Source organism: Artemia sp. Qi Xiang Cuo, chromosome 5 (assembly GCF_049724085.1).
Source record: "Artemia sp. Qi Xiang Cuo chromosome 5, ASM4972408v1, whole genome shotgun sequence".
In the NCBI taxonomy this organism is placed as follows: domain Eukaryota; kingdom Metazoa; phylum Arthropoda; class Branchiopoda; order Anostraca; family Artemiidae; genus Artemia; species Artemia sp. Qi Xiang Cuo.
In genome coordinates this window covers 53,042,450-53,058,751 of record NC_142798.1, presented here as the reverse complement: position 1 = coordinate 53,058,751, position 16,302 = coordinate 53,042,450, and the positions used below count along the sequence as shown (strand labels likewise).

The following is a 16,302-nucleotide window of genomic DNA, read 5'->3' as shown; positions in this document are numbered from 1 at the left end:
CAACTGGGAGAATGAGATTGAGATAGTATTAGAGAATCAAATGATCCAAAAATGGAGTGAGGAGATAAAAGAATCAGAAACATTCAAGTTTTATAATGATGTTAATGCGGTTCATGGCAGGAGTTCTACCTTAAGCTGAATTTACCAGCTAGATATTTGACGTTGTGGATGCAGTTCAGGGCTCATTGCCTCCCAATTAGCGCAAGGTTTAAAAGATATTCTGAAGAAAGATGTTCCAATGAAGACAGATATACTTACCCGCTTTGCAGAGTTAAAGAGGAATATTTGGTGCGTTGCTTGGGCCGGTGCAAGGGGCTCTCTACGATAAGGGAAGGGATATTTGGAAAAATTGAGCTGATACTTCTAGGTATCTTAAATAGTACGTTGCCTCAGTTTATTTGTAGAATAGCAAGGTATCTGGAAATTTTGTTAACTAAAAAAAAAAATCCTTGTATAAAGTAAATGTTACATTTCATTTAAATGTTTTTTCTAAGTGTTAAGTGTTTTTTTCAATGATCGTATTTCCAAGTATTAAGTATTATTATTAGTTTAATGTAATATTTCACTGAAGTGTTATATGATCGCTGATCAAAGTTTATGAAATTGGTGCCTTTCATTTATGTTATTCCACTATGTTCATGACTGTATATTTGGCTTTAATATACACTTATCTGTCTTTTTATTTATCTATAGGATGAAGCATACAGTTTGGATACCTAGGGGGTAACAAGTCTACTCTTTACCCCTTAACATCCCCCCATCTTTACTAACTGCGCTAAAAAGTTGAACTGCAAAATTGGGCTGTTTACAGCCAATGCACATCAATAAACCCTGTCATTCTTGAGGTACTGTGATAAATTTGATTTATCCCATACTCATTCCCCTTGCCTTAAAGCATTAGTTGTTAATTGAGGGCATAGAAGTCAAAACTTAGAGTAAAGGGTAGGGGGGTTTCATTTTAAAAAGGCTTATTTTACTTTTCATTTAGTAATAATAGATGGCAGCACTTACATATCCATGGGAAAATGCTCCCCTTTGTATCTTAACCCAAATTCTTGAAATAATATAAAATGCAACGTGTTTTAGAAACGTTGGTACAGCAAGTTGATTCTATGTTAATGTTAAAATGAACCACTGCATTTTGTCTATTTGATGCGTACAAAGTGTATAAAGAAGCACAGTGTAAAATAACAGAAACAGAATTCAACAAGTACTTTCTCGGTAACAAAGAGAACAAAATAAAAATTTATATTTTGAAAGAACAAACCTGGTAGTTTCCATAAGAGGTGATGATTAGCTTGTTCTTCCCCACTCCTAGTTTACTTGCTTGTTCAGTTGCCATACCAAAAGTAGCAAGAAAATTCAGTTTCAAGGCAAGTTCAGGACAAGAAGAGGTTGTTGCTACAAACAAATGAAATGACAAGGAGGTTAAGACATAATAGAGCATAGGCGAAATAATTGGCTAAAAATTTGATTACTTCTTTGCTTGACAAATTAAAGCAAATGTATATAAAACTGCACCCAAACCAAAGAGAACAGAAGGTCCTCCATTGGTTAGACACCCTGAAACATTTTCTATAATTTTCCTTCCCTTCCATAGATTCGCGAGGATTAAATAAAACCTTTCAAATTTCCATAGTCAAGGTCAGAGTGAAAGTAATTTTCGATCTAACATTGGTCTAAAGAATATAAAGAGAGATAATACAGTAAATACAATGACAAAGAAACGCATGGGTATTTTGGCCCAAAAAATTAATTTATTTCAACATCATATCCCAATAATCCTGGAAATCCTCTTCAACACAACACCCCCACTCACCCCCTTCCAAAAATCTAGGTTCTGCAGACATATGGCCATATACCACCTAATGTATGTTGTATTCTTTTCCTAGTAATTAAACCCAAATAAATATCAACTGTCCAAAACAAAATTTCTTTCAGAATAGTCCCTCGGTATTCAATCAAGACAATCCAATTTTAAAATAAGGTCAAATACGAGGTCCCAAGGGCAATAAAAACAAACAAAAAAAGTTTCTTTAATCATGCTCATGAGCAGGTAAAATTCAATAAAACATAACCATTAAACTAACCATTTGATGTAATGTGTTAAATAAAAACACAAATTAATGATAATATTTTCATGAACAGAGAACTTTTTAAGTTTGGTCATTCTCTTATGAAAGGTTTGAACGGTTTTATTGGAATCTTAGATATTGAAATACTGACAGTAACAATAATGGGAACATCAACAGAAGCAATGATTTCAAACAAAATGACCAGCAATAAAATATTAGGTCATAAACATATAGATAAGATATATTGACGAAATACATAATACAACAAAATAAATTAAATTATCTCAACATAGAGCTAATAGCTCGTAGGGCTGGGGATAAATTCCTGAATAAAACCAATAAAACTGTTAGTAGTAAAAAAAAAAAAAAAAACAACAATAAGAAAGAAAACTAAAATATAAAATCCATGGGCACATACTGATAAACAAACGAATAAAAAGTCCGATTAAAAGAAGTAGGAAACGCCCCAACCTCAAGACAACCAAAAGGAATCAGCATAAATCCATAAATAAATCCCTTCTCACTTCCTGTCATTAAGGCTTTTTCTATTACAGCGTATTTTAATGCTTCCAGACTAATATTTTAAATAAGTTACAGATACGTAAGGAAAAAAAGACTTTCTCTCACACTATACTTGTTAGAAATATGAGGGACCATATATCAGATTGAACAACTTCATCTCTTGGTTTTAAGTCTAGGAGGCTTATGATAAGTAAATCTACTAGCGATCTCGCTAGCTACTACTACTAATACTACTAACAACTCACTGCGCCACTGATCTGCCTGAGGCCAACACAGCTACGCATGCCCCTCCTCCAATCCAAGCTATTCAAAACATCCCTCTTTACATCCTCCCAAGAAATTCCCATTTCCCTTAAATCTTTCATTATAACATCCTCCTACTCCATTCATGCACGGTTTGCTTTTCATTTGATCGAAGACAGTTGCCCAACAAGGAAGATCTTTGGCTTTCTATCATCCTTCATCCACAGAACGTGTCTTAGCCATCTCAAACTTTCTCTCAATATACCCCTAGAAAGCGGGATTGAACCACATTTTTGTACAGCTTACTGTTTGAGATACTGTCACTCAGAAGAGTACCCAAAACAATCTGTGGGTAATTTCTCTGAAAGGCATTTAGCAAATCCTGCTCCTTTTTTTGGAGCTCCCACACCTCACAAGCATACTTGACTACCGACAAGATTTAACATAAAGACAATCATTATGACACTGGATAGCGAAAAGCCATACTGCATTCTTCACTTCTCTCTGAGTCAAATTCAAAAGTTTCAAACAATAAAATATGGTCCGGTTTCTGAGGCATCTGGAAGATTACGTTGTCTATTGAAATAATTCCCTTCAATCTCACTGCTTTGATTTGGAAACATGAGGATTGGTTATAAATGGTCAAAAAGTACTCAGATAAACTGTTGGGCAACATTTTAAATAAGATTCAATCAAAGGACAGTAAATAATTATCAAAATCAAAAAAAAAAATATGTTTCAAATAATGTATTCAGCCAACATTCTGCACTAATTTGACATGCAGTTGATGAATATGAAATTAAAAAGCAAATGATTCACCATAGTAATGCTTATAATAATTACTAAAACAATTGATCCAACTAATTTAATTGTATGATTCCTAATTATAATTTCCGGAAATATTATTTTATTAATTGCCCTTGTTGACTGACAAAAACCATGAATTCTGTTTCAGCATAATCTGTTACTTGTTCATTGATGGAAACCAGTGACAGATATTTTCTACACTTTTTACAATTACTGTTAGATTTCCAAGTATCAAAATACATGGTTCACCTTCAACTGTTAATCCTATATCATCCACAAATAACGTTCAACACAATTTCCTTTTGAAATACTAGAAAAATCATAGATATAAATCAAAAGTGATAAAGGACATCAACTGGACCTCCATGAGACACCAATAATCTCATTTTTTATTATATGTGAAAGAAAACCGTTTATCTCAACTATAATGTTCCAATCAAAAAGGAATGATTCAAATAAGAGCAATCCTTTTAAAACTTATTCTTTAGAAGAAGAACCCTATAGATGTATACATTTTTTTTCATGAACTCTGGCACTTAAGTTTGAACCTACACCTACACAGAGGGAGAGAAAGATGGGAAATATTCCTCCTCCCCAAAAAAATTCCTCTGTCCCAACCTCCACTCCAAACTAGTAAGACATGTGTACACACAAATTCTAAAGAGTCATTAGGGGTTACATGGTTCAAATAATATATTTGTAAAGACTAATTTTTTTGTGTGTGTGTTTTTATTAACAAATTAATAATAATTGTGTATGGAATTTCAGTTTATGGGAATCCTTTTGCAAGTTTTGAACAATGGGCACTTTGTTTTTTTTTATTATTATTATTAATTTTTTTTACAATGATGCCACCATCTTTGTTCAAATAACATTCTCCTGACACACGTCATGTGTCACACTTTGGAGTTCAAAGCTAGCCCAAATCAGTCATATTATTTCTGTAGAATATTTACTTAATATAGCCCAGTAAGTAAAATACTTCTGTAGAATATTTACTTAAATATTCTTATTTCTGTAGGATATTTACTTAATATAGCCCAGTAAGTAAAATACTTTGATAAAGTTCAGTAAAATAAATCCAAGAAGATATGTGCAGAATAATGTATATAAAAAAACACTTTGTAGGGTCTTAAATGTTGCAATAATTAGAGTTCATTTTTTCTGTTATTAGACTCCAAAAAGCAGAATAATCTTTTTAAAGTAAGATTTAATTGCCAGTTATATTTTTAATTTTCAAATTCTGTTTTCTAGGCTAGCTGTACCTTTAATAAGATTTACTCCATCTCTGTCTGTAATCACAACTCCAAGCAACCCTTCAACTGAATCCAAAACACTAGACAGGCTTCTCTTGACATCCTGAAATAAGTTTGAAAATTACATTTCAATTAAATACCTTGAACAAAGTATTATCAAAATATACACTGAAAATACAATTACTGATTTTTCTATTAGTGACTTAGGATCTCTGATGGTCTATTTATGTTACCTGAAGATAATAGACTGAAAATTGTACTGGGTAAAATAGACACATACCCCAGAGGAGGGTTTTAATACACAATTTGGCAATAATTTTTCTTCTGATATGTTCCAATGTAAGAACAGGAAAAATACAAACCACATCCTAAAGAACATACTTCAGATAATATCCTAAAGAATATATATCTTAGACTTTTAATGCCATGAAAAGTAAGCAAAAAGATATCTATTCTTCTATATTTGAAAATGAACTGTACACTAAGAAATAACTTCAAAGATCTGCATCAATTCCCTTGACATCTTAGGGGTAACTTTTTCAAGACAAGATAAATGTTTTCCCCCCATGAGAATGGACAGATCATGATCTTTTGAGAAAAGGAGCTTACATGGGCTTTCAATAAATAAAATTCATTGTTTGACTTTTTCTATTGTAAAGTTTTGATTATGTAAATTCCCTATATTTTATCCAAGGAAAATGTCCTAGCTCTTAAGCTATACTTTACAAGAATAAAAAAATTTTGGGTACTGACAAAGCTACATACTATCTTTTGGAAAACCTAAGCAAAAATTCCATATCTCTCATAAGTTTTTGGGAATTAATACCAAATATTCTGATTCAAAACAGAAATTCTGATCCTTTTGCTTTTTTTCTAAAATATTTGATTTTGATATTTAATATACTTTAGATTTTTAATGGGATGAAAAGTAAGCAAGAAGACCTGGACTCTTCTATTTCCAAAAATGAATTAGGGGAGAGTCGGGAACCCTGGGACAAGTTCAACCTAAAGCTCAATATCTCCTATATCTACAGTCCGATTTTCTTGTATAAAACGTCAATCTGTGGCAAAATCATTTGGCTTTTACTGGGATTTTTCTCAGACTTCTATTGATCGCACTAAAATTATCAAGACTTATTTTTCAAAGGGTCCTGTTTTGTCCCAGAGTAGCACTTGTCCGGGTACTATGGGTCAGGGTGGTGGGTATTTTGGGACACCATGATAAATCAATCAAAACTTTGTATATTTTGTGGTAGAAAACTGTTAAAACACAATAAACTTATTTGAAAAATTAATCAACAGAGTATTTAGTCAGGTCTGCATCAAAGCTGATCATCTTGGCAATGCGTTTAGTTCAACCCAAGACCATTGGAACTGGCAACTGGCAATTTCATCACTACTTCTGAGCTTTCGACAAACACTTCATTGCACTCTTTTGGAAACGTAAACCTCCGGGCTGGAACGTTTCATTTCAAAAAATTGACAGTGTAGCCGTCTGGCTCTGCCTGAAGCACTTCACCAGTGTAGAATTTCGATCTCTTTTTCCCCTTGTACTCAACTAGAACAAAGTCACCAGAACAGATACTGGGAGTCTCAGACTCCTCTTTGGCCAATCAGAGATCTTCAGAGCAGAACGAGTCGTCAGAATTGTTGTCATATTCAAAATCCACTGGTCCTGCTTCATCTCCGTTTTCGCCACTGAACGTCAGCAATCTCTTGGTAGTTTTCTTCTGAATCTTTGGCTTTTTGGCAGGACCCGCTTTCTTGCTTTTCTTGATATCCTTCTTCTATTTTTTTTTTGCCTTCCTTTTGTTTTCAGCAGCTTGGAACGAGTCTTTCACTGGTGTAGAAGTCAATATCTTGGATACTCTAGGCTTTTTGCCTGTCTTTCTCTTTGTAGTTTCCCTTCTTGGCAGGGGTATAATATCTTCTGGCACAACAAACGAGGTTTAATGGGTTGTAGTACTGGGACTCTGGCTCAATAAAAGCTCTTGCAGATCTGGTAAATTTTCGTCAACAGCAGCAGACTGATTTCCCAGCTCAGTAGTATCTTCTCATCACAAAGCAGAAAGAAAGCCAGACTCTATCCACAATCCAGTATTCAGCTGGCCTGTGACCAGTAAGTTTTTAAAGGTCCATAAACCAAAACGTCGAGAGGCTGCAACCTGGATGATATGTGCGGCGGGAACGTAAGTATATGTATTCCCTTTTCTTTGGCCAACGGAACTGCATCGCAACTGGTGTGACTTTCATGATTGTCCATCAGAATCAAGATAGGATTCTCAGTAGATGGGTGGACATACAATACAAAGTGCTCCAAATACAGCAAAAACAGATCCTTTGTCATCCAAGCATTTCCAGGCTTGCCACTTGCTATTCCAGTAGTCTTTGGGGGGGAGGGCTCCATCAAGAAGCCTTTCTACAAAACGTGCTTGTAGAATAATCAGAAAGGCTGAAATAAATCCTCCCTTAATATTTATAGTGCCCACTATAGTCACTGGCTTTCCTCTCTCTTGGGAAGTTGTAACACCAAGCTGCTTTACTCCCTTCAGGCTCAGCACTCTTTTACACTTGGTTTGGACATCTGTGAGTCCAGTCTCATTGAGGTTGAAGATCCAGCAAACTGGGAACTTGATCTAGCAAGAAGATCCAGCAAGAAGATCCAGCAAGTGCATTTCATTTTTCCATAAGCGAAGCAAGCTCTCTGGCTCTCTTCCTGGAGAGACCATAGTGCATTTGGGCTGCTTGAAGGATGTACTCTTCAAGTTGAAGCTCCTGCTCACTTGTAAATACTCGCCTTTTGCAGGAGGGTAACTAAACTCTTCTTTTTCTTCATCTGTTCCATTACAAAATGCAGTGGCATATCTGCTAAGTGTTGACTGCTTGACATTGTAAACTTCAGCAGCTGCTTGAAGTGGCATCCCATCAAAGTGAGCTTGTACTACTTTCTTCATGTCCTCCTTATTCCAGATGTAAAGCGACAGATCAGCTTTCCTTGTTTTTTGGCATTCTAAAATGAAAGAAAGAGTTTTTAGTTTATATATAAAGTTCAATTTCTTCTAACACAAGGCCCATCAAAAGTAAAAAAACGAAAGAAAGAAGTCAATATAAGACAAGAAGCTACTGTTGAAAGTTCTCTAGGCTAAAGCAATACCCTGGGACCCAATGAACTGAACCTGTCCCAGTGTACCCTGGAACACGTGTCCCAGAGCACCCTAACAGTACAAACTTACAAAAAAAAATTAGATAAGCCACAAGATGGCAGAAGAACACAACATAATTTATACCATCCAAAAGCTCATAGATTTCTCTATCTAATGGGCAATCTGCAATTTTCTAGAAGCTGCTTACCAAAGAGTAATGTAGAATTTTGCAAAGCAAAAATATTTTTCAAAATTCACATAAAAAAATCTTACCTAAATTTTGTGATAGAAAGTTGCACATGCAACCACTTTACAACATCTACAGATAGTCCAAGAGATGGCGTTTGAGGTGTGAATAGCTGCAGATTTCTAGCTTAAAGTTTTCTGTCAAAAGTAAATGTGTCTCAATGTACCCACATCCCAACATACCCAACTCTCCCCTATATACCAAAAAATCACTTCTATAATTATCATTGTGCATTGATTTCCTTGACAGAGGTATGTTTCTTCTAGACAAGGTAAAATTGTTTTAACCAATAGGCTACAGATAGAAACATATTGATCTTCTAAGAACTTAAGCTGGCATTTTTTTTTCCTGCTTTAACAAGGATTAAATGAAACATAACAAGATGCCTAATAATCAGACAGCTAATCAGCTGAATTTTATTGTTTTTTTTTCATTGAATAATTTAGCTATAAACTATGCTGAAGATTTTAAATACAGTGATAGCCAATAATGGAGCCTAATCTTGGACACCAATTTAAAGCTTGAGCCTATTCTTAAAGGATGGTGTCTAATCTTGGACATATAATCTTAAAATTTATTAAAAAAAAGGATCTAAATCACAGGTAAAGTCAATCTTGGACAGAATTTATCAAAGATAAGCATTGTAAAGCAGAATTATTACCTAGAAATTTGATTATTTGACTATGGAATTTTTGTAAATCTCCTCAATAAGAATGTTATTAGCTTGGATAATTTAGCTATAAACAATGCTAAACATTTTCAATACACTGACAGTCATTAGTTGATCCTGATCTTAGGCACAAAATAAAGACTGAACCTGCTTTGAGAAAATGGTGTCCAATATTAGACATAGAATCTTAAAGTTAAAACAAAGGGTTCTAGTGTAGTGGTGTGTCAACTGAATAGGAAACACTATGACATTTTGGAAACTACTTAAGAACATTCTGAAATACTTAATTATATCCTTCCTATAAGTCCTTCACTTCAATATCTCCCCTCCCCCCAAATGATCAAATAAAATTATACATTCTCATAAATTTTCTATACATGACTCTTCTTTTCAAAATAAATTAATGGCAACAAGCAATGTTGACAGACAAATTTGGCATACAAGCATTAAGAAAATTCATAGAGAATATATAATTTGAGTAAAATTCTACTTTAGTTCCTTTTGGCTATCTTAGAAAGGGTTAGGTTAGAAAAATGTAACTTTCAAGTGTGGTTCTACAGGCTAAAGTATGTTCTGAGAAGGTATTTTGAAGTACCTACCTCTGCTCCTTTGCCCTCAAGAGGGTCCTGACCTTTGATGACCTTTAGTTTTCACCTTTTCCTTATGTAATTATTGCATTATTTTCCAAGTTCATTCTTAAAATGTTGCCATCCATTCTTAAGAGTTTCTTTTGCCTAATTGAACAGACATCCACCACATGGCTAATATGGGAGTAAAGTTCATTTGATGCAAGTGGATGTTATATTTAGATTGAGCATGCAATTCTAGGTATATATTTGCACATTAGGGGGGTGGGGTATAGGAGGCCTGTTTTTTCACTCATGAATGTGCTAAGATCTTACACCTTTTGTCAGAAAATGCTTGAAATTGAAATCTTTGAAGAAAGATCTTACATCTTTGGTCATTTTTGTGCAAAAGTCTTTCATCATTCTGCTCTGATCAGCAGTCTGAGATCAATGATGAGTAGATCATCAAATTTCTCTCATCATTTTTCTATATGGCAGAACAGTGGTGGTCTTCAAACTTTTTGCTAACATCAGTGAGCTGTAAGATCTTAGAATAAAGATGAGTTAAAAAACAATAATCTTTGCAGAAAGATGTAAGATCTTAGTGCTAAAAAACAGGCCTAAGGAAAGAATAGAGATAAAGGCTCTCCCCCTGTAAAATGTGTTAACTAGGATTATTCTGCATATTATGGAGTAAGAATTGTTTTCTTAATATGTTTTTTTATGTCCATCTGGACTCCTAGGCTTAATATACTGGTTGGTTGGTTGGCTAATTCAAAGATTTGGGCAAATATTTACCAAATCATATTATTGACTTACAAATAAAGTGAATATACCACTTGATGCCTTTTTTTATGCTCTTTCCAAATATAATAATCATTTTGTTGGAAATGAATTTTACCCCCACCCCTATATATACCAATTCAGGGTATATATTTGCACATTAGGGGGGATGAGGGCAAATTTTATTTCTGATATAAATGGGGGTAAATTTTTACCAAATCAAATTATTGACTTACAAAAAAGTGAATATACCACTCAATGCCTTTTTTTATGCTCTTTCTAAATATGATAATTATGTTTGTCAGAAATGAACTGTATCCCCACCCCTATCCATACCAATTCAGGGTCAATATCTACCAAATCATATTATTGAGTTAGGAATAAAGTGAATACACCATTTGATGCCTTTTTTTATGCTGATTATGAATATAATAAGCATTTCTATCGGAAATGAATTTCAGCCCCCCCCTATATAGGAGATACAAACCCTAACCCTGAATGGACATATATAGGGGGGGGGGGGGGCTGAAATTCATTTCCAATAGAAATGATTAATGTATTTGTAATAACCATAAAATAAAGGCAACACATGGTGTATTCACTTTAGTCCAAACTCAATAATATGATTTGGTAGATATTGACCAATATTTGCACATTAGGGGGGTGGGGGCAAATTTTATTTCCAATGTGAATGGGAGGTAAGTTTAAACCTTACCCCTACCCCCCTAATGTGCAAATATATCTGTTGATTTTGAATTGAAGTTATCAAGTATTTTGCAGTAGGTTGCATCAAGACATGGCTAATTGTAGACAGAGAAAAGCCAAGATTTTGAATTGAAGTTATCAAGTAGCCTATTTTGCAGTAGGTTGCATCAAGACATGGCTAATTGTAGACAGAGAAGAGCCAAGACAAATAGTCCAGTAATTGAGAGGCAAATGTTTAAAGGGCTGGGGCATGGGAAAATGATTGAATTAAAGTTATAATGTATTTTGCAGTAGATTGCATCAAGACATGGCTAATTGTAGACAGAGAAAAGCCAAGACAGATAGTCCAAGTAATTGAGAGGCAATTGGTATATACCCTGAATTGGTTTATATAAATGGGGGTAAAATTCATTTCCAACAAAAGTGATTTTATATTTGGAAAGAGCATAAAAAAGGCATTGAGTGGTATATTCACTTTATTTGTAAGTCAATAATATGATTTGGTAAAAATTTACCTAAATGGGAAGTAAGTTTAAACTTTACCCATATTCCCCTAATTTGCAGATATATACCCTGAATTGGTATACAGGAGTGGGTGAAATTCATTTCTGACAAAAATGATTAGGCCTAGGCCTATTATATTTGGAAAGAGCATAAAAAAAGACATTGAGTGGTATATTCACTTTATTCATAAGTCAATAATATGATTTGGTAAATATATACCAAGATTTGTATGTATATACACTGTCAAATTAGCCATCTGGTGGTATCCCTAATTGAACTACTTCCTAATAGGCTAAGGTACAGGCTATCTATATAGGTATCTAAGTCTATAATCTAGAATTTATTCATTATAACTCCTCTATAAAAATAACTTAATGATACATGACAATGAACAGCATATCTGAGGTTCAATAACATTAGATTTGTCTTACATCCATATTTAACTTGCAGCAGCAGGATTTCGGACCTTTCTTGACAGTAGATGTCACTTAGGTCCTCATTCAATGGTTTCTCAAAATATCACATTAGAAAGTTGAAAAAGTAAGTAAGGGGTAAATTGTCACTATAATTTTACACTGCACTTATATTCAAGATGCACCAAATTTAAGTAACAAACTGGACTATATCTTCTTATCTGCTCCTATGTCTTGTAAAAACTGCACTACAAGTCGACAAATTTGCATATTAATTTTATCATCAGCCATGCCTCCCAAAAGTAGATCTAAATTGGGGCACATAGAATTCTCTGCAAATAACTTTGCTAAATATTGTCTCTGGTGTTGGTAATTATCACAATCTAGTAGAACATGTGTAATTGTCTCTTCATTGTTGCAATGTTTGCAATGTTCGTCTTCTCCTAAGAATCTTGCACGATAGGATTGAACCCCTGCATGTTGAGATCTTAGACGAAAGATGATAACTCCTTCTTTTCTTGTTAGTTTCTCATATATTTTTAGTACGTGGCTTCTTGTGGTTTTGCAAGTGACAAAGTAATTACCTGACAAGTTCCTATTTTCTTCAAAAGAGAACTTATAGGCTCCGTATCACTTTTTCAATCATCTTAACTTCCTTAGGGGAGTCACACTCACTAAAGGGGCCTGTCATTTTGGTGGCCTGCTTTGCAGCTTTTTCTGCTCTTTCATTACCATCAATCCCAACATGAGCTGGCACCCATTGTAGGATAACTTTATGGTTTTTACATGCGGATGTAAACGCAGAATAGCAGGCAGTTACTTCCCTAAATGACATCCTGTCTCTAATTACAATGTTGATGGCATCTATGGAGGCTTTAGAATCTGAACATATAACAATATTAGGATAGCTCTGCAGATTGGTTCCTATATATTCAAAAGCCTTCTTTACAGCAATAATTTCTGTTTGGAATACTGATGTTTCACTTGGTAACTTGAATTGGTTTGTAATTTGCAGCTGTGGGATTACAAATGCAGCCCCAACTGGTGTGTCTTGTCCAGTTTTTGATCCATCTGTATATATATTTAGGAAGTCATGGTAGAAAACTGCTATGTGTAACTTAAAGCTGATTGCAAGATTATATTGAGACATTTCACCAATATTATTTACACACTCAAGATGGCTTTGTTCCCAAGGCGGTAATGGCGGGTTATCTGGGACTTTTAGCATATCAGTTATTTTTAAATTGTGGTCAAATTGAGAGCACAGTTGAATAGCTCGTTCAAAGATATTTATTTGATTACGTTTATTTTGACTGTTAGCTGTAGTTAGGCTACTTGAAAAGTTGAAAAGCTATGCCATTATTATCTTAATAATGACAAGGTTGCGCACGTCTCGCTCCATAAATGTGTCCTGTGAGTAGACCCCGAAGCCGCGCCGAAAAGTCGGGGGCGCGCCGCCGAGCGAGCATCCGCGCGCTGACGCCGCCGCTGATTCTATCGTTGGCGGCGTCACTAATACGCCGCCGTTTTTTGTTTTTTTGTCCCTTTTTTTTACTTATCGATATCGACCTCTGGGCTTCAACCTTCATAACCGCTAATCTGTCTCTTAAAGAAAATACTGTCATCTTGGGCGCGCCATGCATATTGGGTTGTAGGAAGAAGAAGAAGGAATTTTTCTTGAAACAAAAGTTCTACATTCCACTTTGAAATTCTGTTTATCTTATTTCTGGTTTTTAGGATGAAAAGAGGTAAAAGAGCATCAGGAAATTAAGGATGTTATCTTAGGCAGCGCACTCGCGCTACCTAAGTAAAGAACAGTGTTGGCACACTGTTTTTTTTTTCCATACCAGGGCAATTCGTATCGAGGAGTTGTCGTAGAAAATTTGAAAAGGGCTCATTCGATTGGAAATTGGAATAGCTAGTGCCCTTTTTAAAAGTGATCGGAAGGCAGATAACACCCCTTCTACGCCCACCGTTTCCCCAAACACGTCCAATAAAAATTTTAAGATAGCCATTTTGTTCAGAGTAACTGATGTCCAGCGAGAAAATATGTTTTTAAGGAGGTTACTCCACCACAACCCTTAGGGCAGGGGTTTTATGTTATGATCTGGGGGCATATAAGAACGATGTTGGCATAATGTATTATTTATTATTTTTTCCTTTAGACCAGGGCACTTCGTATCGAAGAAGTTGTCGTAGAAACTTCGAAAAGGGCTCATTCAATAAGAAATTGGAGTGGCTTGTGCCCTTTTTAATAGTCGAAAGAGATTGGAAGGCAACAAACACCCCTTCCACGCCCACCACTTCCCTAAACACATCCAATCAAAATTTTGAGATACTCATTTTGTTTAACGTAGATAAAAATTCTTGAAATTTAGTATTTGAGGATGACAACCCCCCTAAGAGCCCTTGGCGTCAGAATTTTAATTTATGCCCTGGAGGCATATACGGTATTTATCGGAAGTGCTGTTGCGGGAACACAAAACAGGCTCATTCGATTGGAAATCAAAAGTCCTAATGCCCTTTTTAATAGTCGAAAGTGATTGGAAGGCTTGACATTTTCAAACAGTTCGTGGTAACGAACTGTAAGTAAGGAGCAACCCGGCTCAATGGTAACCAAAACTATAAAAAATTGATACCAATAGATACATCAAAAGAATAGGATTTTAATTCTGATTTAAAAAATATAAGTTTCATCAAGTTTAATCTTACCCATTAAAAGTTACGCGCCTGAGAAAATTTGGCTGATTTTCGAAAAAAGGGGGGAAGGCCCCCTAAAAGTTGCAGAACCTTAATGAAAATCACACCATCATATTCAGCGTATCAGAGCACCATACTGTAGATGTTTCAAGCTCCTATCTACAAAATGTGGAATTTTCCATTTTTTGCCAGAAGAAAGATCAGGGATGCGTGTTTATTTGTTTTTTTCTCCAGGGGTAATCGTATTGACCCAGTGGTCCTAGAATATCGTAGGAGGGCTCATTGGAACGGATATTAAAAGTTCTAGTGCCCTTTTTAAGTGACCGAAGAAAATGGAGGGCAACTATGCCCCCTCCCACGCTCATTTTTTTTCTCAAAGCCACCCAAATAAAATTTTGAGATAGCCATTTTGTTCAGAATAGTCGAAAATTTAATTAATAAGTCTTTTAGGATGACTTAATCCCCCACAGTTCCCAGAGGAAGGGCTGCAAGTTATGAACTTTGCCCATTGCTTACATATTTTATTGGTTATTGGGAAGCATACAGACAATTACAGGAAGGATTTTTTTCTGGTGGGGGGGGATGGAGGAGGGGGTTACTCGGAGAATATTTCCGTGGAGGATGTTTCTTTGGGGTAAGCAACATTTCTATGAAGGGGGCGCCGGATTTCCAAGCATTATTTAAAAAACGATCAGAAATTAAATTAAAAAAAACAAGTTTTTTCAACTGAAAGTAAGAAGCAACATTAGAACTTAAAACGAGCAGAGATTATTACGTATATGAGGGGGTTCCCCTTTAAGTCAATACCTCGCTCTTTACGCTACAGTTTTTTTTAGTGCTTTCAAAAGAGCTATTTATTCTATTTAAACGGCCTTTGTGATTCAGGGGTTTGTGAATTTTTTTTTTTTTTTAACTTTTAACGTAAAGAGCGTTGTATTGACTAAGAGGAAAACCCCCTCATATACGTAATAACATACACGTAATAAAAAAAAAACAATGATAAAAAAACAAGCGATACGGCTCAATAGTAATCGAAACTTTTAAAAACGGAATTTTGATGTCAATAGATGTATCAAATGAATGGGTTTAAAATGCTGATTCTAAATATATAAATTTTATTAACTTTAGTATTACTCATCAAAGGCTACGAGCCTGAGAAAATTTACCTGATTTTTTAAAGAGGGGGGAAACATCCCCTACAAGTGAAAAAAATTTGAAAAAAATCCCACAGTCAGATTCAGCGTATCAAAAACCCTATTACAAAGGTTTCAAGCTCATATCTGCAAAAATCTGCAACTTTGTATTTTTTGCCAGAAGAAAAATATACGAATATAGAAGTTCGTTACGTAAGTTAATTTGTAAATTACGTCAGAATCAAATTTAGAGACAGCCATTTAGCAAAAGAAAACTAAAATTTTTATGCAAATTTTGTTTACTTATTCAATAACGGTGAGCCAAAATCAAAGCTGCATTAACTAAAAAACGATAAGAAATTAAATTAAAAAAAGCAAGTTTTTTAAGCTGAAAGTAAGGAGCGACATTAAAACTTAAAACGAACAGAAATTATTCGTATATGAAAGGGGCTGTCCCCTCCTCAACGCCTCGCTCTTTACGCTAAAGTTTGACTGTCTCACAACTTTATTTTTTAAAACAATAAACAACTTTAGC

General features: G+C 34.8%; 2 protein-coding genes across 3 annotated transcripts in view; both read right to left on the bottom strand.

Moving 5' to 3' along the window:
• Positions 1-12,284, bottom strand: part of Lamtor3 (Late endosomal/lysosomal adaptor, MAPK and MTOR activator 3) — a 36,758-nt gene extending 24,474 nt beyond the window's left edge. Inside the window, exons 1-3 of one of the 2 annotated variants that reach the window (XM_089088905.1) lie at positions 11,953-12,284; positions 4,913-5,006; positions 1,268-1,401 (exon numbers count right to left, since the gene is read on the bottom strand). In XM_089088905.1, the coding sequence (XP_088945031.1) occupies positions 1,268-1,401; positions 4,913-5,006; positions 11,953-11,958 (234 nt within the window). In that variant the 5' untranslated portion in view covers positions 11,959-12,284. Of the gene's footprint in view, positions 1-1,267; positions 1,402-4,912; positions 5,007-7,700; positions 7,900-11,952 lie in introns of those variants that run through there. The other variant, XM_089088904.1, reaches the window with a different exon arrangement.
• A 266-nt stretch (positions 12,285-12,550) lies between these two features.
• On the bottom strand, positions 12,551-13,162 carry LOC148952263 (uncharacterized). Its single transcript, XM_089089165.1, has one exon. It carries the CDS (start codon positions 13,160-13,162, stop codon positions 12,551-12,553), a length of 612 nt encoding a protein of 203 aa, XP_088945291.1.
• Positions 13,163-16,302: the final 3,140 nt, after the last annotated feature.